Here is a 23015-nt window from a genome sequence, read left to right on the forward strand (position 1 = left end):
AACTTGTGGGCTCCATTAAGAAACACTGGACGGAAGACGAAACTTTCCGGATCGATCACTACCTCGGTAAAGAGATGGTGAAAACCTACTCTTCTTTCGCTTCGCCAACGTCGCATTGAACCTTGCATGGGGCAAGAACCACATCAGCAATGTGCAAATTACTTTCAAAGAGCCATTTGGCACTGAAGGACGCGGCGGATACTTCAACGAGTTTGGTATCATTCGTGACGTCGTGCAGAACCGTGAGTCAGTCTTATCTTACCTCCGTATCGTCCATTTGATTCATACAACGACCAGATCGACTTCAGGTATTGAGTATCTTTGCCATGGAACAGCCGATACTATCATTCTCTGCGGAAGATATCCGTGACGAGAAGGTTTGTTCGGTTCAACTAACTCGAGTTATCTCCTCGATCTAATGTTATCGTCCACAGGTCAAGGTACTGCGTGCCATTCCTCCAGTTGAACAGAAGGACACATTATTGAGACAATGTGTATCCGCGAACGGCAAGCCCGGATATCTCGATGATGACACGGTTCCCCAAAATTCTGTTTGCCCTACATATGCAGCCACCGCTCTCTGGATTAACAACCCCTCGATAGGAAGGAGTTCCATTCATTCTCAAGGCAGGGAAAGGTACAAGAGACATATGCCAACATGACGATCTAATGCATCTCTGTTTGTTAGCTCTCAACGAGGCGAAGGGTGAAGTTCGAATTCAATTCAAGGACGTTACTCAAGGCATCTTCAAAGGTATTCCCCGTAACGAGCTCGTCATTCGTATACATCCCTCCGAGGCTGTCTATTTCAAAATTAACGAAAACGCCCGGGTTCCGAGCAATGCCTACTGGTATAGATTTGACATACAAAGGGAGCACCAATACAAAGGTCCTTGAGCTTTACGAGGCCCTCATTCTCGATGCATTGAAAGGGGACCATTCCAACTTTGTCCGCAATGATGAACTCGATGCTGCGTGGAGGGTGTGTTCTGCCCTGTTTGGTTTATGCCTCTGGTTTGCTTGACTAACGGTGATATTTCAGATCTTCACGCCGAATCTGCACTGGATAGATGGCCAGAACGGACCGAAACCTGTTCCTTATCTTTATGGTTCTCGGGGACCCAAGGAGTTGGAAGCATTTGCCGAAAAATACGGCTGCAAATGTGCAAATATAGGATAGTAAGTTATCTTTCCTGACGTGTCGCGGTTCGGAAGGGCTATCACAAAGGGGGAGGGGGGAAAGTACATTGGGCTAATCACCCATATAAGATACAGTTGAACAACGGAAGGGTCTGTGAATAGGAGGTATACTTTATTTATGATACAAGCCGGAAGTTGGATGCGTATGGTATCAGATTGCCCAGAAGAAGAAAAAGAAAAGTAGCAAAAAACCCCAAAATCTGATCTTACATATCAAAATCATCCAAGTCCTTGAGCCTCGGGCTATCGGGGACACCTCCTACCCATACCGTCTCTGGTGCCTTGACAACGACCTGGTTATGGTCATCGCTGTCAACTTCCATCTGTGCTCGCATGAGCTCTTCATCCAATCGTCGAGGTCCAGAGAATGAATCGGTTTCGGAATCCACGTCCATTGGAATGTCTCTGTTCGTTTCAGTCTGTTCGCTTCCCTTTCTCTCCTTCACGCGACCCAGACCAACCTGAGAACTATCATCATCCCAGTGATCCATGACAAATCTCCTCCCCAACCCCCCGTTCTCACCGACCACATCCACATTCACATCTACATCGTCCTCATCCTCGTCGTCTTCATCGTCATCAAACTCAAACTCGGAGCCCAAAAACTCCAAACCTAGCCGCATCCCCAGATCAAAATCTAAATCCGAATCTAAAATCGGAGTAGCAGTCGCACTCGTCGACATCGAGCTCCCACCCTCCCACAAATTCCTCCTCCAAAGCTGAACAATCAACAACCTCACTCTCAACCCTTCCCTTCTACACCCCAAACAATGCTTTTGGTCGCTTCCTCGAAGGTACGCGCTCACAGATACGCAACCCCCCGACGCAGATCGGGAATGAGAACGTTCGCAGACTGACCGAGAACGTAATCCTACGGATTGAGCTCTCCGGAAATAGTTCCACGATTTCTCTTTTCGACCAAAGCCCAGACTTGAACCCGAACCCAATCCCAATCCCAATCTCTCTAATTCCAACTCCCTCTCCCTCTCCCTCTCCCTTTCCTTCTCCCACCTCTCCCCGTCAACGAAATCTTTCCCTTTGGCACCTAATACCTCTCCCAAAGCCTCCCTAGCAGGATTCAAACCTGACGAGAATCGAGGCACTGGTGTCCATTTCGTACCGTGTCGGAATCGGTGTGCGTTGAATTTAGATATGGACTTGTATTTTTGGATCAGTTCCTGGGTCTGCTGGTAGTCAGAATGGGCTTGAGGGGCAGGTGGGAGGTGGATTAGGGGTAACGCTGAGGTTCGGATCGGTGTGGGTGCTGGTGCATGAATCGGGAGATGCGGGGAAGAGGGTGTGGAAGGTGGTGTGGGAGGTGGTGTAGGTAAACCCTGAGGAGGTAAAGGTATCGTCCGGTGTTTTGGTCTCTCTGGTATCGACCCTGACACAGGTTGGGACAAAGAAGAAACCTGGGACTGAGCAGCCCCGAAGCGTTTCGCTTGTCGGGAAGGGAACGTTCCAGTGTGTCTTGAGGAAGACGTCGGAATGGATCCAGAATTCCACTCCGGTGTCGGAACAACGTCAACCATAGGCTGCTCCCGTTGCTGCTGCAGCAGTCGCAGTTTTCTCTCTGATCCTATAGCTTTCGGTGCAGAACTCTCGCTGGCTCTAGCAATCACCTGAGGAAGGGGGTACTCCGGAAGGACACTTGCATTACGGCGAGAGTGTGTTTGCGGTTGGATGGGAGAAAATGGCGGTCTCTGAATTGTGGGATGGCTGTCGGACGGGACGACCTGCCAAAGGTCGTGCGGAGAGGCGTGAACCCAAGGCATCCCAGTGTAACGAGAACGCGCACTGATAGCTTTCCTGAATCGTCCACTGCGGTTGTTTAAGGCACGAGATGCGCTGGTTGGGGCCTTGGAGTCGTAAATGGGTAAAATTGAAGGAATGCTGTTACTGCTGGAAGCTTCGCAGTTGTTGAACGCGTCAACCGTGATAATAGACGATTCTTAAACATGGAAGCAAAAGGACTGAGAACTGGATCTATGGCCCACATATCGGTCAATAAATACCTTGAGAGGAAGGGGTCGTGTCGGTGTCCAAAGTCAGTTGGGAGGGTGAAGTACAACTAGAAGCGACTACAAAAGAGTGTCAGGACTGGTTGTTGCCGTAAAAAGAAAACAATGTATCGAATCGAAAGGAAGTACAACAACAAAAGGCAATATGACAATACACACCCGTAATGTCGGAATGAATGCCTTCGCCTCCGTCTTCCTCCCTTATGTTTTCAAGGGATAAAGTGCTCCTTGAACCAATCCCCCTGCCAAAGTCTGACGCACATAACTTGTTTTCTTTGCTCAGAAAGGAGCTCCTCGGTGATATCAACGCGACAGTTGACGGAATGTCGATAGACCGGGATAATGGACTATGAAATGGTAGTTGAGGGGGCTGTATAGCGATCATGGGAAGGGCTAGCAGTTGACTAGAGGTAACTTGCTTTATATGGAGTAAGTAAGTGAACCTAGAGTCGAGAGTTGGGGGAGCCAGAAAGAGAGGCTAGGCACGATAAACAAACCGTCTTTTGAACTCTGGGTTGTGGAGCGGGTAGCAGTTGCCATACGGGCTTAACCGCGTTATTCATAGAGAGTCACCTCCATAACCTGTCGGACTTGCCGCCCTCCGATGGGTCCGAAAATTCCGACGTTGCGCTTTGGCCAGACTGGGAGGCCCATCTTTGATAATTCACCTTCGAATATCACAGAAAATTCAAAAACAGAAGTTTAGGCTTCGTTCCGACTACGAGGCGGTGGTAATATGCTCTGGCTCTACGGATGGGAAACAAACCATATGGAGTTTGGTCGTGTGACCTCGTGTGACCTCCGACCCAATATCGAGTCAAACCATGCCATGAGGCTATCACTCAATTTTTGGTACACAGTACAGTAGTGCCACTGCCTTCCTAGAACCGCAGCTCGCATAAAACAGCATGGTCATTCGGATGAAACATATTTTCCGAGTGTACACTCGAGGGAATCAGTCGTATCTTCAGCGAATGTTCTAGACTGTTCTTGACAAGAATATCATCAAACCTTCTTTCAGGCAAACAAACTGGACAGCGAACTTTTAAAACTCCCGAATTCATGTCGGACGCGAGAACTTTATGCCGGCTGCGGGGATCCCCAGGAGATCCCCAGCGTAAACGTTCGTACACAACCGCCAACAACTTGACAAGGCGGTACGCCTTGAACGACAATCATCGCCTCGGGACTGTCGGATTTGTTTTTCAATACAAATTGCTGAGCTGAGCATGTACAGAAAGAAACAGAAAGAAGGCAGGGTTGGAGTGCTGGACTCCTGAGTACTGCGCACTAGCTTGCAGCCCAGACGTTCCTACATAAGTAGAGGGGGTCTTTGGTGCTTTAACAAGCTTTCGATTCAAGATCGGCGGCAGTTTTGTGTTTGCCGGTGACGGGGAACACAGAACGTCAGGGGACATGTTTACTAGAATATTCTCAGTAAATACAATCTTAAGGTTTCAACAACAAATCATCGTCATAGCACAGTTTTGGGGTCATGATGACTTGCCATAATAACGGCTCAAATTAGCAAACTGCTTTCAGTGAACTGGTTGGGAAGTGCGAACTTCCTATGGCACACGACATTCGGACGGGTGGCCATTCAACAATTTAGCCGTACTTGAGACTAGAGTATATTTGCATCCCAACGAAAGAGCCATGTTCTATTTATCCATGTGTGAGCATGCAGTTACTCCAAGTCTTGGAGCATCTCCATATGATTGAACGATCCTTTTCTTACATGGAAGTACGGCCAAGTACTGAAACACGAGTCAGCAAAACACCAACAAGAAAAACACATCAAGGTGAGAGCGGATAAATCAGAGAACCGGGTTTCGACAGAGACATAAAAATGTTTCGGACGGCACTTCCTAATTGCATTCGGTGAAGGATCGTCATTTGTAGGATGAGAGGAAGGGGAAGAATATCAAACGTGAAAATAAGATAGAGCTCACCGGATATGCAGAAGTCGATGATCCGTCCATGATGATACGACCCTATTGTCTTGAAGAAATAACAAAACGCAAGATGGAGGTGAGATGGACGAGCAGACCGAACTTCGTTCAAAAAAATTTCAAAAATAATTCAAAGTCCGCCTGGATGGCGAGCACGTGATATGCTTTGACTTGGGCGTGTTGGCTGTCGAGTCCTGCGTACGGTTACCGGTTACAGTGATTTGGGGCTTACCCGTAACGACGACTTGTTTTCCATGACTTCGACTTTTGAAAGGCTGCCACCATTACTATCTTTCCTTTCTACCATCCATATCCTCTCTATCTGAAACTTTTGGCTTTGCTGACATGGCGGAAACCGTATCCGGCGACCCTGACGTCAACCGAGGCAGTACCGGCGCTAGCGCGACCTGGAATCGTCTACGTCGTAAACGCTGTTCGAATCTCACGATAAACGTTCAGAGCGCGATGGGATGGCGGCCTCAATCTCAAGCTTTTCAGGTGTGGATTAGTCTTCCTCTAGTTATACACAGTTTCTAAATTACTCCTCTTCGGGACTGAAGGAACGAACGAATTCGGTGGGTTTCTCACCTTACCCACCGGTCAGATCGTCTTCATAGTACGTGTCAATGAATAAGTTTCAAACAAATTCCCAGCTGACGCAGAACATCCTGTAGCACCCCAGACCCTACCTACACGTTCGGAGTACCTACCCAGACCAACTTCAGCGATACCGGTGTCACCACTCCTGCCACTGGCAGTGGCAGCGCGAGCTACACCGATTTCAGTGGTCCTCGTATTCTACATCAATCAGCGGGCTCATCGCCACCTTCATCTCACATTCGAACCACCCTCCAACCATACTCTGTTCCGTCGTCTTTCTCCAACCCTCGTTCTCCACAAATGCCCAGAACCTCTGTTTCATCTCGTGCAATGTCTCACTCGTTTTCGTTGACTCCGACGGTCGCAGAATCGGACTACCAATCTGTAGCTGTTTCCTTACCACACATACCCATATCACATCTACGTTCCAACTCTTCTAAATTTCCGTCTGGTGTTCCATCAAACTCTCCCTTCCGCTCCTCCTCAATTCCGAAATATAACTCAAAACAGACTCAACTTCCACCCCTCACTGCTTTCTTACCACCTCCCAACCTTCCACGGTCCCATCACATTCACGATGACATGTCAGTGCCTATGACAACGACAACGACCATGTCTAAACGTCAACGTCGCTATACACTTGCAGAAGCCTCACTCTCAACAAGCCTTTCCCAGCTGCTCCTCCTCCAAACCCGCCTTCATTCTCCGACCTACATCCGACAACGCGAAATAGGCGGATTGAAAAAGGCTATAGCAGCGGTTGACGAACGCATCAATGAGGAACGTGTGTTACTCGAACCTTTGAAAGAGATGATGAAAGAGGGGAATGAAGTGGATTTAGATGAATATAGGGAGAGAAGGAATGAGAGGTGGAGGATCGGGAAACGGTTGGAGGCGCTGGAAGGGGGGAGGAAGAGGTTGGAGGAGAGGTTGAAAGTGCTTTCGTCTTCCATTTCGGTGGATCCAAAGGTATGCGAACCAAGTCAAGCGCATAGTCAAGCCATCGAGAAATCCCGAATGGATCGGAATTTGCGGAGGTTCCTTTCAGAGACGACGTCCACTACGAGGGCCGCGTTCCCTGCTGGTGCAGGGCATCAGGGTAATCACTACCGTCGTCACTCTGACTGTCGCCATGGCCAGCCGTTTGTCCCTGTCGTTACTGCTGGTACGCGACCAAGGAGGATGACGATGAACAATGTGGAACCGATGAAGCTTCGGAGATTGTCAGTTGAAGAGACGTTCGTGGAGGCGATGAAGGGATTTGCGAAGGGTGTTGCTGTGTTAGGTGTACGACCGGTGACAAGCCGCAAATGCGAAGTAGAACTGGAAGGGGAGGGAGAGAAACCAATAAGTGCTCGGGAATGCGAGAGTTTCCGGAGGTCGACACTTACCGATGGAATGGCACCCTTATTGACATCCGTCGTGGAAGACGAGGATGAAGGTGTCGTCATGGGTGCTGGTGTATCCGAACTCGGACGCCACAGCGACATTGAACGCGGAAGGAACCTAGACCTAGACGAGTTAAGCTCAAGTACGAGTTCGATTTCTGACATGGACGATGGTGCAGACGACTCGGACGACCCCCCAACTTCCCCTGACACTGGAACCGCATTAATATTCCGACACCACCTCTTACCACCAGAAATCTCAATGGATGATCCCAATATCGAATTTGAGATTCCCACATATGCTCGAGATCTGTTTAACCGGTTCGATAAGGAACGAGGAGAGGTCGACGTCGGTTTCAGTTTGACTTTGGCTTCCGCATCCAGCCCGAATCTAACGGCTTCAGCTTTGGCTGCGCATGAGAAAACACCGAGAGTCCTGCGGCGTTTTGGGAAAGGTTTAGGTGATAGACATTCTAGTCCGTCGAAGCAGATTGGACATGGGATACTTATGCCTCGACCGTCGTTGGTTCTCGATGTTCCTCGAGGTCAACTGGCTGAGAAGTCGAGTGTAGAATCGCAAAAGTCGATGTCACCCAAGACTCAGTCTCGACCTGTATCAACCATTGACTCCCTCACGAGTCGGGCACCGGGAGGTCGTAGTCGTGTTAGCTTTGTAGAGTCGAATTTAGAGTCGGGAGGGGTGGATAAGCTGCCCGTTTCAGAATCGGGGTTACCTGTTGGGAGGAGGTTGAGGAGGAAGTTGTCGAAAAGGATATTCGGAAGGTGGTAAAGGAACATCCTACGGCCTTGTTGGTAATTTCTCTCTTCGTGGACCTCCGCCTCAGTTCCACATTCATGTCACCCCTCCCTTTGTTTCATATCATTTCCTGGAATTTCTTTTGGTTGTTCAATAGAAACCCCATCTTCTAGCACCTTTTTATGATTTCCACTGCATTCACATCTCGATCTCGGACATATCTGCATCTACCATATTCCAAATTTCTAAACGCCTGCATTTTCGTTTGCTGTGTTCATATTTTCCCTACTTACTGCATTCCTCCCTTCGACTGTGGACTACATCGTAATTGTATATTACTTATGCTTATGGGGTATCATATCGTTTGCAACCTTGTTATCATTGTACGTACACATCGTTTTCGTAAATTTGCACTCTACTACACGAAGTACTGAAGCTGGGTGTCGGAGGCGTATAGCTGTGAGAAACAACCATCCTTGCATCAATCTCCCTCCCCCCCCCAAGGTAAATGCACGGGTGTGCCAGGATAAATTACGGAATAAACCTCTTCTACAACTTGGATTTATCTAGGGCTTGAACAGACATTGGCTCCAGCACCTTTCAGGATGCCGCTCAGGACTTCGACCTGGCGCTCAGCTTCCTCCTCTCGGCACATATTCGAGCTTACGCTTCCGCGATTTCCGTGCTGCAGCAGTGTTTTGACGACGCTTGTATTCGATCTGTTCCTCTTCGGTCGCATCTGAATTTAACGGCGGCAAGTCTCCATCACCCTCCAACTTGCCATCCTTGACATTGAGTGTACCACCAGTCACTTTCCCCTTGTGGACGAACATGACTGGGACTTGCTTCTTTGCACCCAAACGAGTTGCAGACCGCCTTCGTTGAGTGGGAGCATCTAAAGGGACAAGCTCGGGAGTGGTGAGGTTGCGAGGAGTCCAACTGGTAACGGGAGCCGCCGTTACGGACGAGATGCTTTTGGGCGATGCGGGTTCAAACAATGGTTCGTCAGACTGAACGCTGAGTTCGGGGTAAAGGGGACTGTGATCCAGGCTTGGACTAGGGTCAAAGAGAGTGAGGTCCGAATATGGACTAGAATCAATTAGAGTGGAACCTGGACTAGGATGAAGAAGATCCGAGCTTAAACCAGAGAAAAAGCGAGTGGAATCTGAGCCTGGTCCAGGTCCAAGGGTATCTTGATAATTCTTCAGGAGATGATTCCAATCCACCTCGGGGGATTCGAAAGTTGTTCCAAGGCCGTGATCCATGTCATTTGGATTATGATACATTGCAGGAATGAAATGGTGGTGTGCGCTTTCTGGAGGTATATTTCTCGGAGGGCGTTTACTAGCAACAGGATTATTAGGGAGCAGCGATGATGAACCGCTTCTGGCGTCCCCATGCGCCTCCGATCCAGGGTTGTTTTGGTGTGGAAATTCGTGGTGAAGAACCCCTTCATCTTGGGTACTGGCAGGATGAAGAGTAGGAGCGCAGCTCCAGGTCATTGCCAGTGGTTGTCCTGATTCTTCCGGCACACGTTGTGTTTCTCGGAACTCAAGAATTACGGATAAATCACTGCCTGGAGCCTGTACAGGGATCAGACCCTGGCGAACGAGTTTGATGTCGTGGTCCATCAGTTTGGTGGTATATATCGCTCCTGTAAAACATCTCAGTCAACTCGAGCTGAGAAACTCGAAAGGAACACACCATCCTCAACGACGAACTTGAACTCGCAACAGATCCGTTTGATGATTTCAAGCTTCGCCGGAAAGCCGTCGTCTAGCTACAGACAAACTCCTGAGCTGGATAACAAGAAAGCAGTAAGATTTGAGGTTCACCTCCTGCATGATACCAATCCAGTCATCGTCATGCGAAAAGATGATGTAATCTGTGTTCAGCACCGCTGGTTGGATTCTAGATACCACTGCAAAAGCAAAGTGGTTGATGATTTCACATGGGCTTTCACCCTAATGTCAAGCTTGTCAGAAACAGTCTGAAGCAACTTCAGTAAAAGAGAACGTACGGTGAAATTGAAAAAATCCTGCAAATCAACAGAAAGACTCTGAACCTGCGGCTCATGTACAAAGTCGGAGGTCTCCGTGTGCGGAGCTGAATCGTCAGAACATCCTCCCTTGTGACTGGAAGCTGAACCTGAACCTGAACCAAAGGTTGACATAGACAAAAAGCTGGATGAAGAACCATTGACAGGGCCTCCATTACCCCCAAAGTGATTATCATCATCCTGCCCACTATCCAGTCCTCCGAGCCGCATCATTGACGGTGCAGAGCTGCTCATCCGGCCACTGAACTTGTTTATCCAAAAACCTCGAACAAAAACAGTCTGTTTAGCGGCATCGTCGCCTCCTGTGGGGTCAACTTTTGCGGAAGATTGCGACTCGCAACGTGCAGTGGAATGAATCCATGAGCAACTCCCATTAGATTCATCCACAGCGAACTTCAAAGAAACAGAGTCCGACCGATCTCCTGGGGCATGATCCCACGCGGCTATCGCCCAAGTTGAGCATTGCTCGACGCCTGTAACGACGTATAAAGCTTGATGCTCCTCAAGGTATCCTTGCCTCTCCGAAAAGTCATACCACTGACGCCAATGCTTTTGTATTCGCTCTTTGAATTCGCCTTTCCGTTCGAGATTCTTCAACACACCGCCTTTAGGAAGGCCCAGAAGAGCACCTTGTTTATCAGACAATGTGTAATTGTACACCCTAAGTGATAACGATGGATTAGCGATTGATAATGGTAAACGCTACCATCCAACAAACCTGGAGCCATCCAATTTCTGTACGGTCTGGCATGAGACGGAATTTTTGGGACAAATCAATGTTGTCCATTCCTGGTGATACCTATCAATCACAGTCAACCACCGCGGATGTAAAATGCATGGTGGGTGGACGCCTTCCGGTATACCATCTTTGTTGGCTAAGCTGTCCGAGGGCTGTGTAATATTGAATAGAGTGTTGAAAGGAAGTCCGTCTGAAATAACTCCTACGTCCCCAATGCTGACGACATATTCTGCCTCTGTAGTGCGTCGTGGGATAGGTTTCCAAAGTGGATACCCGATACCGCATCCCAGTAAGAGTGATGCATATTGTTCGCTTCGTGTCAACTCTCTGCCTGGTTTTGGGCCCCGGTCAGAGATGGCAGAATCAGAACCAGTTCCTTGCGAAGTCGATGGAGTAACAGCCACGTTCGAGCTTGAACTTGGGCTTCTTGAGGATGTGGATGTGGATCCGCTATTGCCATTAAAACTTCATTGACCGCCTTTGCATGGCCAAGTAAGGCAACGCACCTTTCATGTACGTGTACATGAACCACCGTACTACTTGATCGGTCGAATTTCTACAGAGGTTGTAAATTAGTTGAGGTCAGACCTCCGACTTCCGCCCACTTACGCGGTTATTGTACACTATACATAACATCTTTAAGAACGTGTCTCACAAAGGGGACAAGGAGAGGACGTACCACGCGAGCCATTATAGGTGTGACTACCTTCCCCGTAGTTCGTCGTGTCGTAGTCGCTCGAAAGTGCTTGTGCATTGCTGTATTCCCGCGAACCCTCTTCCGGTCGAAAATCAGTATCCGCCCTCAAGTTTCGGGAAGAATCGGTGTAATCGCAATTGTCTATGTAATTTCGCTGGCAGGGACCACACCTGGGTTGTGAACCATCACATTTCTGTTATTGACCTGGTCAAGAGGTCTAACTCGAGAACACCGGACGAGACGTACAATGCTCTGGTACCTAACGACTGGTCAACGACTGAAGGAAAAGGGAGAAAAAGAGAGAAAAATATGCACCTGCAAGTCGAACATACTTTCCAATTCCATTGTCGCCTTGAAGGGCCACTAGTATTGTTGAATTGAAAACTGGGTGGCTGGGTGTAAGGCGACATGCGATTACTCCCATAGTGTTGATTTCTGCTGTGCCTGCGTTGTTGAAGACCATTCGATCCTCCCACCCAATGTCCACCATCTCGCAACTGCCCAAAGTCCCCGGAGGATCCTGCAGTTGAGCCCGAACTTCCTGCAAAATCTGACGGCTCAAAGAGAATGTCAAATTCAGTGATTGTGGGAGGTTGTTCCTGGAATTGCGAAGGTCCAAAGTCCATGCTGGTTTACTCTGAAGAAACCAAGCGTGCGCTAGAAGGACATAGCAGTGACATGGCCTCTCGAGCAGTTATCGAATGACAGTGGGAAGCGATGACAGTCCATAACAGGGAAAGTGGATGTAACCTAGACTGACGACTTTGGAGCGATTCAAAAACGGACCGAACATGAGAACAAGTTGGCACTTACTGATGCCTGCCTACGGGTACTATCGTTGACCCTGTGTTTTCAAGTGGGTAGGTGTTTTCAAATCCACTTTCCTCCCTTCCTCCACACTTTGCATGGTCTCGGTCTTCAACAGAATGAGTTCCTATGGTATTTTTCTATAGATATACATAGCTACTATTTTTTCAATACAGTGTTTTTATCTTTAAAAAGGTCAATGTTTTCGGTGAATCACGTAAAAACCTCACAAATGAGGTTATTTCCCAGGCACACACCACGAATATCTTCTCGGTACCAGATATTTCACCTTGGTGTGATACTAGGATATCAAAACTTCGATTTAAGATGATACCGCTCATGTACGCAGGTGGAGAAAGATGTCGAAAGAAGATATCGAGTGAAGCGTGACACATCTGCTATCAATCAGTCGGAGTTACAATTTGGTCGTATACACCCGGACGCAGGAATGGCTATCGGCTGCTCTTCGGCAACGTGACATTATGTGACTGATATTTGAAAACACCCCGTTTTTCAGAGCTCCGTCCACTCAATAAAAACACTCCAAATTTCAGATTTAGCTAGTAGAGATACTGAGAGTCTGATATTAAGCCGAAGGAGACATATCCATAGAAAATACAAGTCCGAAGTGCATCTCTAAAAATTTGAAAACACCTACAATGATAGTAGCATTTCCGATCCGTTGGCACCTAATTTTGGCTAGTACATACTTTTTGGTTAATTTGGGTGGGTTTTCGGTACATATGGATCGGGTAGGGAAAATTTGGTCCATTTTTTGTACATAACCGATACAACATCACGCCTACGCTACCTGAATATTATACTAATTTTTAGGGTATACGACATGCCAAAAAAAACAAAGCCTACAGAGTACCAGGACAACCCAGGTGAGCCAATTTTGTGTACATACGGATCGGACTTACCTACCGACGAGGCAATTTACGCACACCCGGGATCGGGGGTGGTGCTCAATTTGGGTCATTTTCGGTACGCTAGGATCGGAGGGTCGGCCAAAATAATACCTCTTTTTGGGTATTGACCCCCTCCTATTCTGCGCCGTTAGCATAGCACATTCTTGTTTCACAATTTATTCGCTCCAATACACCCGATTCTTGATCCTCACATTCTTCTACAGCAATGCACGCTTTCACCATTATTCTCAGGCCTCCAATGATTCCTACATTTTGTGAATTCATGATCGTGCTTACGCTCAAGCTGATACGGCGACGTCGCTAACACCAGTTCTACCAACTCTTCGCCGTCATTACCTGGCTGCTGGGAAGTATGAGTTATTGCAGTCCTATGGGTTCACTGATCGAGTGGGAAAGAGGATACCTAGGGTGGGACACACAGAATGCCGTGCAGAAACAAAAAAGACAGGACATTGAATCAGAACGAGCTAAAGAACAGCAGACAGTTTGAACCGTACAATTTTGACCTAGATACATATTCAGGAGCGTTCAAATACCGTTCGGAAAGCATCCATATTCTACATGTATTCAACCAAGGGATTAGTAGTAACTACTCATACAAGGACTCGGTGAGCGTGAAGAACCAACACGATGAGGTAGAGCCGTGAACGACGGTGATGGGGATGTAATCGAGTGAGTGCGAGCGCGACGGTACACATGTCGCTGACTCTGGGAGGAAGACGGTTGGACCACGGGCGCAGTAGCTAAATCAATGAGCTCCTCTGGAGGAGGCGAGCCCTCTACTCCACTTTTCGAAACCTTCGCTATTGTCCCCCCTTTGAGCCTGGGCTTGGGTGAAGGTCTCCCTTGTTTCCTAGATCGTCGCGGAATCGGCAAGGCCCTTTTGCTGTTTCGAGGAGGTAAGTTTTCTGGTCCACTAATCAACGCATCGTCGGAATCGGAAAACATGTTGGTAGAAGCTGGATCGGAGTCTTTCCCCTCCGCGTTGACCCTCAAAAGATCACACCTCTTGGCACCTCTTCTGAAACATTGTCCGCATAAACTGGTACCAAGCTCGACCTCCAGATTACATCGTATTTTCCGTGTTCGACAGAATGAGCAAGGGCGAGTATAGACAGGGGATGGCTGTTGAGCAGGTGGTGGATGCTCGTCGTGGTGATTATGAAATTCCTTCTCGTCATGATGAACGTCAGTCGGGGCGCGAACGGGACTCGAGATCATTGCCACTGATCGCTCTACTTCTTGCTGGACCGTGGTGAGGTCTGCTTCTCGAAATTCGACCAATACGGGTATTACAATATGTTCAGTTACCGAGCTTTGTTGAACGAGTTCAAGGTCGTCATTCATCAGCTCTTCTGTATATATTGTGCCTGCACAACATATCTGGGTCAGTTTCTCATCGGAGCTACGGAGAAATATGAATGTCCATACCGTTATCCACAACAAACTTGAACGTTTTACATATCCGTCTGATAACTTCGACCTTGCTGGGGAAACTATCGTCAGACTACAAGATATTTGATCAGTGGTCGTCTGTGCAGGCGTCATAACCCTACCTCTTGTAGGACACTAATCCAGTCATTGTCATGCGAGACAACGATGTATTCAGTATTCAGTACTTTCGCATTGATTCTAGAGACAACTTCAACTGCGAAGCGGTTGATAACTTCGCAAGGAGGGTAAACCTATAGTATGTTAATCTTATTCATTTTCACTCCGAAACACGAAAAACGAACCGTATCTTCCGAAAGAGCTAGACAGTCAACCAAGAGGTTCTGAACCAGGGGGCCATGAACAAGGCCTGCGGATGCGGAATTCGTTTGGGTAGCTGCATCTTCGGAGGGTCCCCCACCAGAAGCTGGACCTGAACCGAAACTAGGAAAGATGGTACTGGATACGGAGGAAGGGCCAGACAGACGATGCCCATGGAAGCCTCCATCGCCCCCACTTGAATTATCATCATCCAGTCCACCGCCCGGACCTCCTAATTGCGTAGATGGCGGGAAAATACCCCTCATCGGCCCTCCGAGCCTGTTTATCCAGAAGCCACGAACGAAGACGGTCTGTTTGAGGACAGCTCCACTTTCTGATGAGCCACTGATTGGCGTGGACTGCGTCTCGCAGCGTGCAGTAGAGTAGCCCCATGAGCAAGTCTCAAGAGACTGATTTACTGCCAGCCTCAGAGTCGGGGACTCAGAGGTATCTCCTGGGGCGCGATCCCAAGCTGCAATGGCCCACGTCTGGCATGATTCAACGCCTGTGACAACGTACAAGGTTTGATTGCCCCCGAGATCGCCTTGTCTCTCCGCGAACTCATACCACTGGCGCCAATGATTTTGTATGCGCCCGAGGAATTCTGTCGTTCGTTCGAGATTTTTCAAGGTTCCACCCTTAGGAAGCATAAGGAGGGCACCGTGTGTATTGGTTAGGGTGAATGTGTGTACGCTGGTTGATGTATTATTAGGCAAAAGCAAGTGAAAATGAACCTCACGAACCTGTACGCGTCCAGTTCTTGTACGCTCTGGAATGAAATAGACTCCTTGGGTCGAACGAATGTCGTGCCATCTTGATGATACTTGTCGATTACAGTTAACCACCGCGGATGCAAAGTACAAGGCGGGTGAACGCCCTCTGGTATACCATCCTTGTTGGCGACGCTGTCTATAGGTTGAGTGATATTGAAAAGTACATTGAAAGGAAGTCCGTCTGAGATTATTCCTACGTCCCCAATATTGACAATATACTCTCCCTCTGGGGTGCATCTTGGCATGGGTTTCCAAAGTGGATGTCCAAGGCCATACTCCAGTAAGAGAGACGTGTAACTTTGACTTCGGGTCAACCCACCTCCTGCTTTTACGGCCGAATCGAAAGGGGTCGAGCTGAGAGCAGTTCCTTGTGACGAAGGGGTTGCGGGCGTGCTCGAACTTGAGGTCGGGCTTCTCGATGAAGAGGATGTAGATTCGCTACTGTCACTAAGACCTCACTATTCACCTTGGCACAGATCAAGCACCGACGAACCTTCCATGCACATGCACATGAACGACCGCACTACTATTCGACCTCCTATCAAATCTCTTGAGAGGGATATGAGTATTTCCATCGAGGTTGACTCGCCGACTTCCAGTCACTTACGCGGTTATTATACACTACAGAGTTGAATAGTTGAGAGCCTATTTCCCATGCTAGAGCCGGAGAAAGAAACGTACCACGTGAGCCATTATAAGTTTGGCTACATTCCCCGTAATTTGTAGTGTTGTGGTCATTAACGACTGCATTTGAATTTTCGTACCGCCGCAATTGAGCCGCACCTCTGGAAACGGTATTCCCAAGAGCCCTCCACCTTGCTCTTTCGCGGCCAGCCTCGGTATACTCGCAAGGTTTGAAATATTGAAAACACGGACCGCATACCGGTCGAACACCGTCGCATTTCTACGATAGACCCAGTCATGTTCTGCACCCCCCAATATCATATATTGATTATGAAAGGACCTACTATCTTTCGATACCTGTAACACTTGAGAACTGAATAAGCAGACACACGGAAACACCTACCTGCAATTTGAACACGGCAATGCTCGCCTTGAGGGACCCCTAGGGTTGTTGTGTTGGGAAGGGGGAGTATACGGCGATGAGCGATGTCTCCCGGAACTTCTATTATGTCTGTGATCTTGATGATTGGGTGATCTTTCTCCTCTGTACTCAACATCCTGCGACCGCTTGTCCTCCCGTGTCCGAGTCGAGGGACCTGCTCCGGAACTTGAACTGCCTGCAACCCCGGATGGACCGACACCGTCCTGCAACCTCTGAATCGGTGGCTCTTCGTCGTAAGGCCGCATTCGCGAATAGAACTTGATGCTCGTTCACGAGAGAGAACTAAGTGGGCAGAACCTGAAACCAGATACATAGCCTCTTGTACAGGGTTGAGAAGTGACAGTGGGACTATTCCTTTCGCGTAAATACCCTGAGTAAACATATAAGAGGCGTAGATAGCCAATGGTATCGCTTTTCAGTATCGAAATATGAGGACGTAACCGCGGCAACCGCGACATGAAAAGATATTGTTGTTTAAGGTCGCGTGGAGGAGCGGTGGGTACTAGCGTTGCCGAAGAAGCTGTCGCTTATAAATCGCGTCTGAAGTGAACGGCCTTGTAGGCTAGCTAGCCTCGTGCATAATGCAAAGCCAGGCAATTTGAAGATACTACCTTAACTTCACAATGATGCTCACCAACCTGCTCAGACTCCCAATATTTCTGTCAACTCTGTTTCCTTTCCAACGAGATTCTCAAAAAACACCCTCGTCACAAGAAAACGTCGTCGATCTAGGATATGCAAGATATACGTCCTCTAATAGGATAGGAGAATATTCCATTGCATATCTAGGTCTGCGTTACGCCGAACCGCCTACTGGTGAAAGACGTTTCCAATCTCCAGTACCGCTAGACGAGGAAGATGGGAAGAAGGAGAACAAGCTGGTGGACGTGAGTTCGTATCCAAACTTCTGCATTCAGGGTGGTCGAGGTCTGTTCTTCATCTTGGCTGAATATTGATTAGACGTAAACCTCTTGAATCTTTTCAGATGGCCTATGGGGAGGTGCTGGAAGCGAGGATTGTTTGAAGGTGAATGTCTATAAACCGGTGAACGCAACCCGTGATTCAGCTTGTGAGTAAATCTTCAGTTTATTGAGGTCCAATGTTGACTCTTTTGTAGTACCAGTGCTCGTATTTTTCCATGGAGGGGGTGAGGGCGCTTTTAACCTATCTGCGGCTCAAAACTCGACGAAGCTTCATTACAGGGTATACATTTGGCAATCCGCGCAATTTTCCTTTCGATCACTGGATAAACCAGAGCCCGAACGTCATCATCATATCAGTCTACTACCGCATTGGCGCATTTGGTTTCCTTACTCCACCCAGCTCGAATTTGGGTGCCAACTTAACCTCAAGCTTCGACCTGAACGCAGGTTTTCTCGATCAATTAGAGGCTCTTCGGTGGATTCAGCGTAACATCGGATCTTTCGGTGGTGACCCTACTAGAGTAACGATCAACGGCCATAGCGCTGGCGGAAGCTCAGTTCTTCTGCATCTAGTCCGTGAAAGTTCCTGGAATGAAAGACTGTTCTCAGCGGCAATCGCACAGAGTGTATATCGAGTACCGGTCCCAAAGGTCGAACAGCAAGAATCTCTGTTCGACTTCTTCGCCTTTCAGGCAGGGTGCGGAGTTGTAGATTTGTCGAAACGGATAGATTGCCTGAAAAAGACGGATGTTCGCGTTCTGGCAAGGGCGCAGGATTTAGCGGAGAGGTCCACTGTTTTGTGAGGGTCAACTTGCCCGCTTGTGAATAGTGCTTATCTCACCGCCTAATCTTCAGTACCTCGTCATACCGATTCTTCCGACCTGTCGTAGATGGGAAGGTGATAAAAGAATACCCCACACGTTTACTTCTGAACGGCGATTTCATGGGGGTACCTTTGATGGTCGGGTGCGTTTCATGTCATGGTCGCTCCCTCATAGCTTTAATATAGCTCAACCAGAGCTACGTCGAACGAAACTTCCCTCCCAGAAAGAGACATTGAAGGAGGATTACGATGGCTTTATCCAAGCTTGTCTGATGGCGACATCGCCCAATTCCTTAAGGTGCACCCTCAATCTTCCATCGACTACCTTGGCGATTATCTTATCTTCCTTAGTCCAGTTCTATCCCCCGGAACACTTCGACTCGTTTTCTCAACAGTTCAGGGTAATAACAGGAGAATCCGTTTTCATCTGTGCAGTAAGCCTCCGCTCTTTTGAATTACTCACACGTTTTTCGAACTATTCCAGCGGTCACTGATGGCCCGAGCCTATAACAAAGTCAACACTCCTGTATGGGCATACCGCTACGACCAACCAAATCCCGTGCTCGGAAGTCGCGTCGTAGCTCACTCCGCTGAAAGCTGGATGATGTTCAACGGTACAAAGACAGGGTGCACGGTTGGTTCTTTATTTCAAGCTGGGATGGCCGCTGATTCTCCAACTTACTACAGCAACAATGGTACAGCAACATTTACACCTCTTGACAAAACCGAGCTGGCCTTCTCGAAAGAACTCATCGCTTATTGGATATCGTTTGTTCGCGGCTACAATCCAAACACATACAGGCTCGCTGGCTCGCCGGAATGGCCAAGGTACAGCTCGAATGACAAGTCAAAGCAGATTGTGTTGCATCAAGGAACTGTCAAGAAGAGTGGGAGTTATGCGGAGTTTGAGGACGAGGAAGAGAGAAAGAGGTGTGACTTCGTTGCCGGGAAAGTGGATAGGGAACAGAACTAATCCAATGTGCCAATCAATGTTTATCAATAATCGTTTATTCATGTCTTTCGCGGCCGGAGATTCATCGAGTCTGATCGAAGTGGAAATCGTTTGTGGACGAAAAGAGGCGAAAGCAGCTCTGAGACAGCTATCTACGTGGCAAGCCCAGCTTCTTCCCTTGCAATCGACAGCCACCTCGGTTTCCGGTTGACTGCATTGAAAGCGTTGAGAGTGTTACGTTACGGAAGAGTCGGGCCATGCTAAATCACTGAACGTGATGGGAATGACCTTCCTGAATAAGGTACATACGTACTTTGGCTGTTGCGTCACGCGTGTCACCTTTTTTCTCCAATATTGCCAACTCCCTGCCTAAAAATGGCTCGCCGCTCAGCACCACCAGGCTCTGGCCCCGCATACGTTCCAAAGAACGCTGCGTTACACCCTTCTCGGAGGCAGATTACGGACCCCGACGAATCCACTTTCTCTCGTTTCCTTCGCGAGGAAATTTACGCGCCCGAGAAGCTACCAGGCAATATCAGTGTTTTTACGGGTGTTGGGGCTTTTCTTGCAGGAATTGTTGTTGTAAGGACATGGGGTGACCTTCTCATTCCTGCATGATATCGTCGGGAGTAGTACGTGGGCTTATTTCTTTGTAGAACTCCAGTTTCAACGTGCTTATCATCTCTTTCCCAAATCTTCCAGAAATCGATTTCGATACCTATACCGACGATATTTAGACGGGTCGAGACGGATTACAGTTTTTACTATCCACGCATAATGTGTATCACTACCCCGAAACCTTGGATATTGGATATTCCTCGTGGTGCTCAAGTGCCTTTTGCATGACTATGGGTTGAATTGTGATGCAACTTATGATTCTTGCGCAACCCTACGTAGATTCCATTTTTACCACCCATTCAAATTGCAAGTCGTTGCACTAATCCGGAGGTTCTAACCCCTTCCATCCCCGCAAATAACTAGAGAACACATGTTTCAGGTAGTTACACGCACCCCGTGAATCCCGTAGCGTTTAGAACCGCACGCATCTTCGGGCCAGATTTGTCGGTGAATCTTCCTTCTTCTATGTGCGCCTGGATAGACCTGAATCTGCCACAAGTAGATTCCAAGCAAGCATCCTGTCGAATCGCCACCCTGAAACTATAACTGTACACCCTTGATGGACCCGGGCACAGGGTGCGGCGAACAAGGCCGTTCCCGTATTTCAAAAAATCATATAAGTTCCGGTCATAAACGTAGAAGCTTCGAGGGTCTTTACCTTCTTTTCACGTCTGGCCATCTTCCACCATACCTCTCCTTCCAACTCCCCACATTCCTTTAGTAAAAAGTATGTCCTTCAAAAATATTTCGCTGAGCATTGTATTGCTCGCTGCGAGCCTGAAACTCGCCAATGCTCAAACTCCCTCGTAAGTTGCGCGTCCCTCCTCCCTCCTTTGAACCCCTTCACTCATATGCCCTGCAGCTATCGCGGTGACCTGATGATTCAGCCTCGACGCAACAACGGTGAGCTGTGTTTGCTCGAGGGCGATGTTGATGTTCTCAACGTTTTGTTCTGCAGGCAAGTGTTTGACCGCCAACTCCAACTCCGACGGTGCCCCAGTTACCATCCAATCCTGCACCGGTGCCGATGCACAGCGATGGGTCTTCAATGATGGAAGTGTCAAAGTCTTCGGCAACAAATGTTTGGATGTGGTTGATGGTGCCAATGCAGACGGTACCAAGTTGCAGATTTGGACGTGCTCAGACAACCATAACGCCAACCAACAATGGTACTATTCTGTACGTGTTGGAAATGAACTTTTTTCCAGGACGTCAATCTAACGAAACTATCTAGGGCGATCGCCACCTTGCTTGGACTGATCATGGAAGATGTGTGGATTTGACCGACGGAAGTGTCGCCGACGGAAACAGGGTAAATCTCAAGTTTGATTTTGATATCAAAAAAAAACTCATGAACGTGACTTCTTTATTTATTTCGGATATTTTCTTTTAGCCTCAACTCTGGTCTTGCGATGGCGGTAACACCAACCAGTTCTGGAACGTCGGTTACTCAGCAAACAACCTTCCCCAGACTAGTCAGGACGGTCAAAGTGGTTACAACAACTGTGGCACTGGAAACAGTCAGGATTCACTCTGCCAAACCGCCTGGCTCAAGTATGTCAAAGTCGTATCCTCTTTCTCACGCAAACTTAGCCTCTTCTTTTTTCAGCTCTGCCAGTGATTTCTGTGTCTGGGCTCCTGTAAGCAGTTTACCTTTTTTCTCTCCATTGTTTTCGATGTTGATAGATATTTCCTTCAGCCTAGCGTGGCCAGTATTGGTGACTCTGAGCGTGTCGTTGTGGCATATTGCACTGCCTCAGGCCGCGGAACTCGCCTTATTCCCGACGGAACTCTCAAGGGTGTTCACTTCGTGAAGACACCGGAATATATCCAGGTATTGGCTTTCTTTTCTGACTAGCGGATGACGATTTGACTTCTCCGCGTTCGCCTTCAGGTCACTGGTGTTGGTGACTTTACTAAAATTAACGTCCCCAATGGTGATGAAGGAGGAGAGCTCGATCCTCACGGTGCGGATGGCAATGGTAACCCAGGTACGTCCAGTACGATCAGGAAACAACCTTCAGCTGATGATTTACATAGTCGGTGGACTCGTCTTTGGTAACACCTTTGGCCAAGCTCAGCAATACCACGAATGGACCTCCTTCATCTCCTACAACGAGTTCTGTTTCCGTGCATGTGTTGGTGCTGACTCTGCTACGCGTTGTCAACACATCTACGACCTCATGGGCTGCAGTTGGGTTAGATCCAATTTCTTCACTTCATTGAAGGCCTCATAACTGATTGGGCGCCGTTTTGTAGAACATCCCTGGTAACTACAATGCTGGCACCTTTGAGAACTGTGACGGTGACATGACGTACGTCCGGTTTCTTTCTCTCTCCTCGTCGAAACGCGACGTTGACTTGTTCAATGACAGTGAGCCCATGGGTGTTTATGGTACTTCAACTTGGTACCAGGGTGTTGAGCCTACCCCTACCGGTCATCCCGCTGCTCCCTCTTCTAACTGCCAAGCTCTCCCCACTGTTGCCGTTGGCAGCCCTGCTAGGAAACGGAGGGATTCCGGCTTTGAAAAAGTCAAGAGGGCTTAGATTACTTCGCCCTGATTTCATACATACATTTCAAGGAACATTATCATCTACAACCTTCTGTGTTGGGTACTTAGCGTTATTTCGCTGTTGTCATTCATTAATTTAGGTGTTGTGCATGGGCTTGCAGTAGAGCTTGATATCATTCGTTACTTCGTATTCTACGTTCCGAGGTTGCAACCGAATCAGGAAACTAATTTCCAGGCTCCAAGAGCTCCTCGCTAGCGCTGCTTATCTGTATTGATTTCTCTTCCCTTCGCTCACGGGCTTACACGCCTTACACCCATCGACTTTGGACACCGGCTACCTGAGTAACCCGACTTCTTTGCGTCGCTCTATTTATATCCTAGGATTATTGGGACCTTCAAGCTTCAAGCTTCAGCGGTTGTAACAGGGACTCGCGTCCTCAACA

At 48.3% G+C, this 23015-nt stretch overlaps 9 protein-coding genes across 13 annotated transcripts; 6 read left to right on the forward strand and 3 right to left on the reverse strand.

The window, feature by feature from the left end:
* Positions 1-326: 326 nt before the first annotated feature.
* Positions 327-710, forward strand: E1B28_011570 (uncharacterized protein; the record flags this gene model as incomplete). Its single annotated transcript, XM_043156624.1, has 3 exons — positions 327-377; positions 435-637; positions 689-710. The coding sequence occupies 3 exons, from the start codon at positions 327-329 to the stop codon at positions 708-710; spliced, it is 276 nt and encodes a 91-aa protein (XP_043006411.1).
* Positions 711-841: 131 nt separating this feature from the next.
* E1B28_011571 (uncharacterized protein) lies at positions 842-1180 on the forward strand (the record flags this gene model as incomplete). Its single annotated transcript, XM_043156625.1, has 2 exons — positions 842-982; positions 1043-1180. The coding sequence occupies 2 exons, from the start codon at positions 842-844 to the stop codon at positions 1178-1180; spliced, it is 279 nt and encodes a 92-aa protein (XP_043006412.1).
* Positions 1181-1406: 226 nt separating this feature from the next.
* Positions 1407-3697, reverse strand: E1B28_011572 (uncharacterized protein; the record flags this gene model as incomplete). Of its 2 annotated transcripts, XM_043156626.1 has the most annotated exons (3): positions 3381-3697; positions 3216-3281; positions 1407-3151 (listed from the first exon to the last, which is right to left on the reverse strand). In XM_043156626.1, exons 1-3 carry the CDS (start codon positions 3604-3606, stop codon positions 1407-1409), a joined length of 2037 nt encoding a protein of 678 aa, XP_043006413.1. In that variant the 5' UTR covers positions 3607-3697. The 2 variants fall into 2 exon arrangements, with proteins under 2 accessions (XP_043006413.1, XP_043006414.1); XM_043156627.1 differs by having other exon boundaries at positions 3216-3697.
* A 1625-nt stretch (positions 3698-5322) lies between these two features.
* On the forward strand, positions 5323-8354 carry E1B28_011573 (uncharacterized protein). Its single transcript, XM_043156628.1, has 3 exons — positions 5323-5671; positions 5734-5789; positions 5848-8354. Exons 1-3 carry the CDS (start codon positions 5519-5521, stop codon positions 7949-7951), a joined length of 2313 nt encoding a protein of 770 aa, XP_043006415.1. The 5' UTR covers positions 5323-5518; the 3' UTR covers positions 7952-8354.
* E1B28_011574 (uncharacterized protein) lies at positions 8355-12242 on the reverse strand. The gene is made up of 10 exons (XM_043156629.1): positions 11729-12242; positions 11660-11672; positions 11396-11606; positions 11326-11339; positions 11223-11272; positions 10696-11166; positions 9939-10638; positions 9754-9882; positions 9623-9698; positions 8355-9572 (listed from the first exon to the last, which is right to left on the reverse strand). The coding sequence occupies exons 1-10, from the start codon at positions 12037-12039 to the stop codon at positions 8551-8553; spliced, it is 2997 nt and encodes a 998-aa protein (XP_043006416.1). The 5' UTR covers positions 12040-12242; the 3' UTR covers positions 8355-8550.
* A 1338-nt stretch (positions 12243-13580) lies between these two features.
* On the reverse strand, positions 13581-17269 carry E1B28_011575 (uncharacterized protein). 2 transcript variants are annotated; one of them, XM_043156630.1, is made up of 10 exons: positions 16705-17269; positions 16646-16658; positions 16359-16581; positions 16285-16298; positions 16171-16226; positions 15648-16115; positions 14889-15597; positions 14709-14837; positions 14584-14659; positions 13581-14522 (listed from the first exon to the last, which is right to left on the reverse strand). In XM_043156630.1, the coding sequence occupies exons 1-10, from the start codon at positions 16986-16988 to the stop codon at positions 13732-13734; spliced, it is 2763 nt and encodes a 920-aa protein (XP_043006417.1). In that variant the 5' UTR covers positions 16989-17269; the 3' UTR covers positions 13581-13731. The 2 variants fall into 2 exon arrangements, with proteins under 2 accessions (XP_043006417.1, XP_043006418.1); XM_043156631.1 differs by having other exon boundaries at positions 15648-16118; positions 16646-17269.
* A 16-nt stretch (positions 17270-17285) lies between these two features.
* Positions 17286-19520, forward strand: E1B28_011576 (uncharacterized protein). Of its 3 annotated transcripts, none has more exons than XM_043156633.1 (9): positions 17286-17670; positions 17729-17812; positions 17861-17890; positions 17946-18465; positions 18522-18632; positions 18685-18787; positions 18846-18923; positions 18974-19123; positions 19177-19520. In XM_043156633.1, the coding sequence occupies exons 1-9, from the start codon at positions 17367-17369 to the stop codon at positions 19207-19209; spliced, it is 1413 nt and encodes a 470-aa protein (XP_043006420.1). In that variant the 5' UTR covers positions 17286-17366; the 3' UTR covers positions 19210-19520. The 3 variants fall into 3 exon arrangements, with proteins under 3 accessions (XP_043006420.1, XP_043006419.1, XP_043006421.1); XM_043156632.1 differs by having other exon boundaries at positions 18974-19116; XM_043156634.1 differs by having other exon boundaries at positions 18841-19520.
* Positions 19521-19816: 296 nt separating this feature from the next.
* E1B28_011577 (uncharacterized protein) lies at positions 19817-20059 on the forward strand (the record flags this gene model as incomplete). Its single annotated transcript, XM_043156635.1, has 1 exon — positions 19817-20059. The coding sequence occupies one exon, from the start codon at positions 19817-19819 to the stop codon at positions 20057-20059; it is 243 nt and encodes an 80-aa protein (XP_043006422.1).
* Positions 20060-20788: 729 nt separating this feature from the next.
* E1B28_011578 (uncharacterized protein) lies at positions 20789-22606 on the forward strand (the record flags this gene model as incomplete). Its single annotated transcript, XM_043156636.1, has 11 exons — positions 20789-20865; positions 20922-20962; positions 21018-21238; positions 21294-21371; positions 21453-21613; positions 21669-21699; positions 21759-21893; positions 21954-22050; positions 22100-22257; positions 22319-22374; positions 22435-22606. 11 exons carry the CDS (start codon positions 20789-20791, stop codon positions 22604-22606), a joined length of 1227 nt encoding a protein of 408 aa, XP_043006423.1.
* Between the last annotated feature and the right edge of the window lie 409 nt (positions 22607-23015).

Source organism: Marasmius oreades, chromosome 7, assembly GCF_018924745.1.
Source record: "Marasmius oreades isolate 03SP1 chromosome 7, whole genome shotgun sequence".
Classification (NCBI taxonomy): Eukaryota; Fungi; Basidiomycota; class Agaricomycetes; order Agaricales; family Marasmiaceae; genus Marasmius; species Marasmius oreades.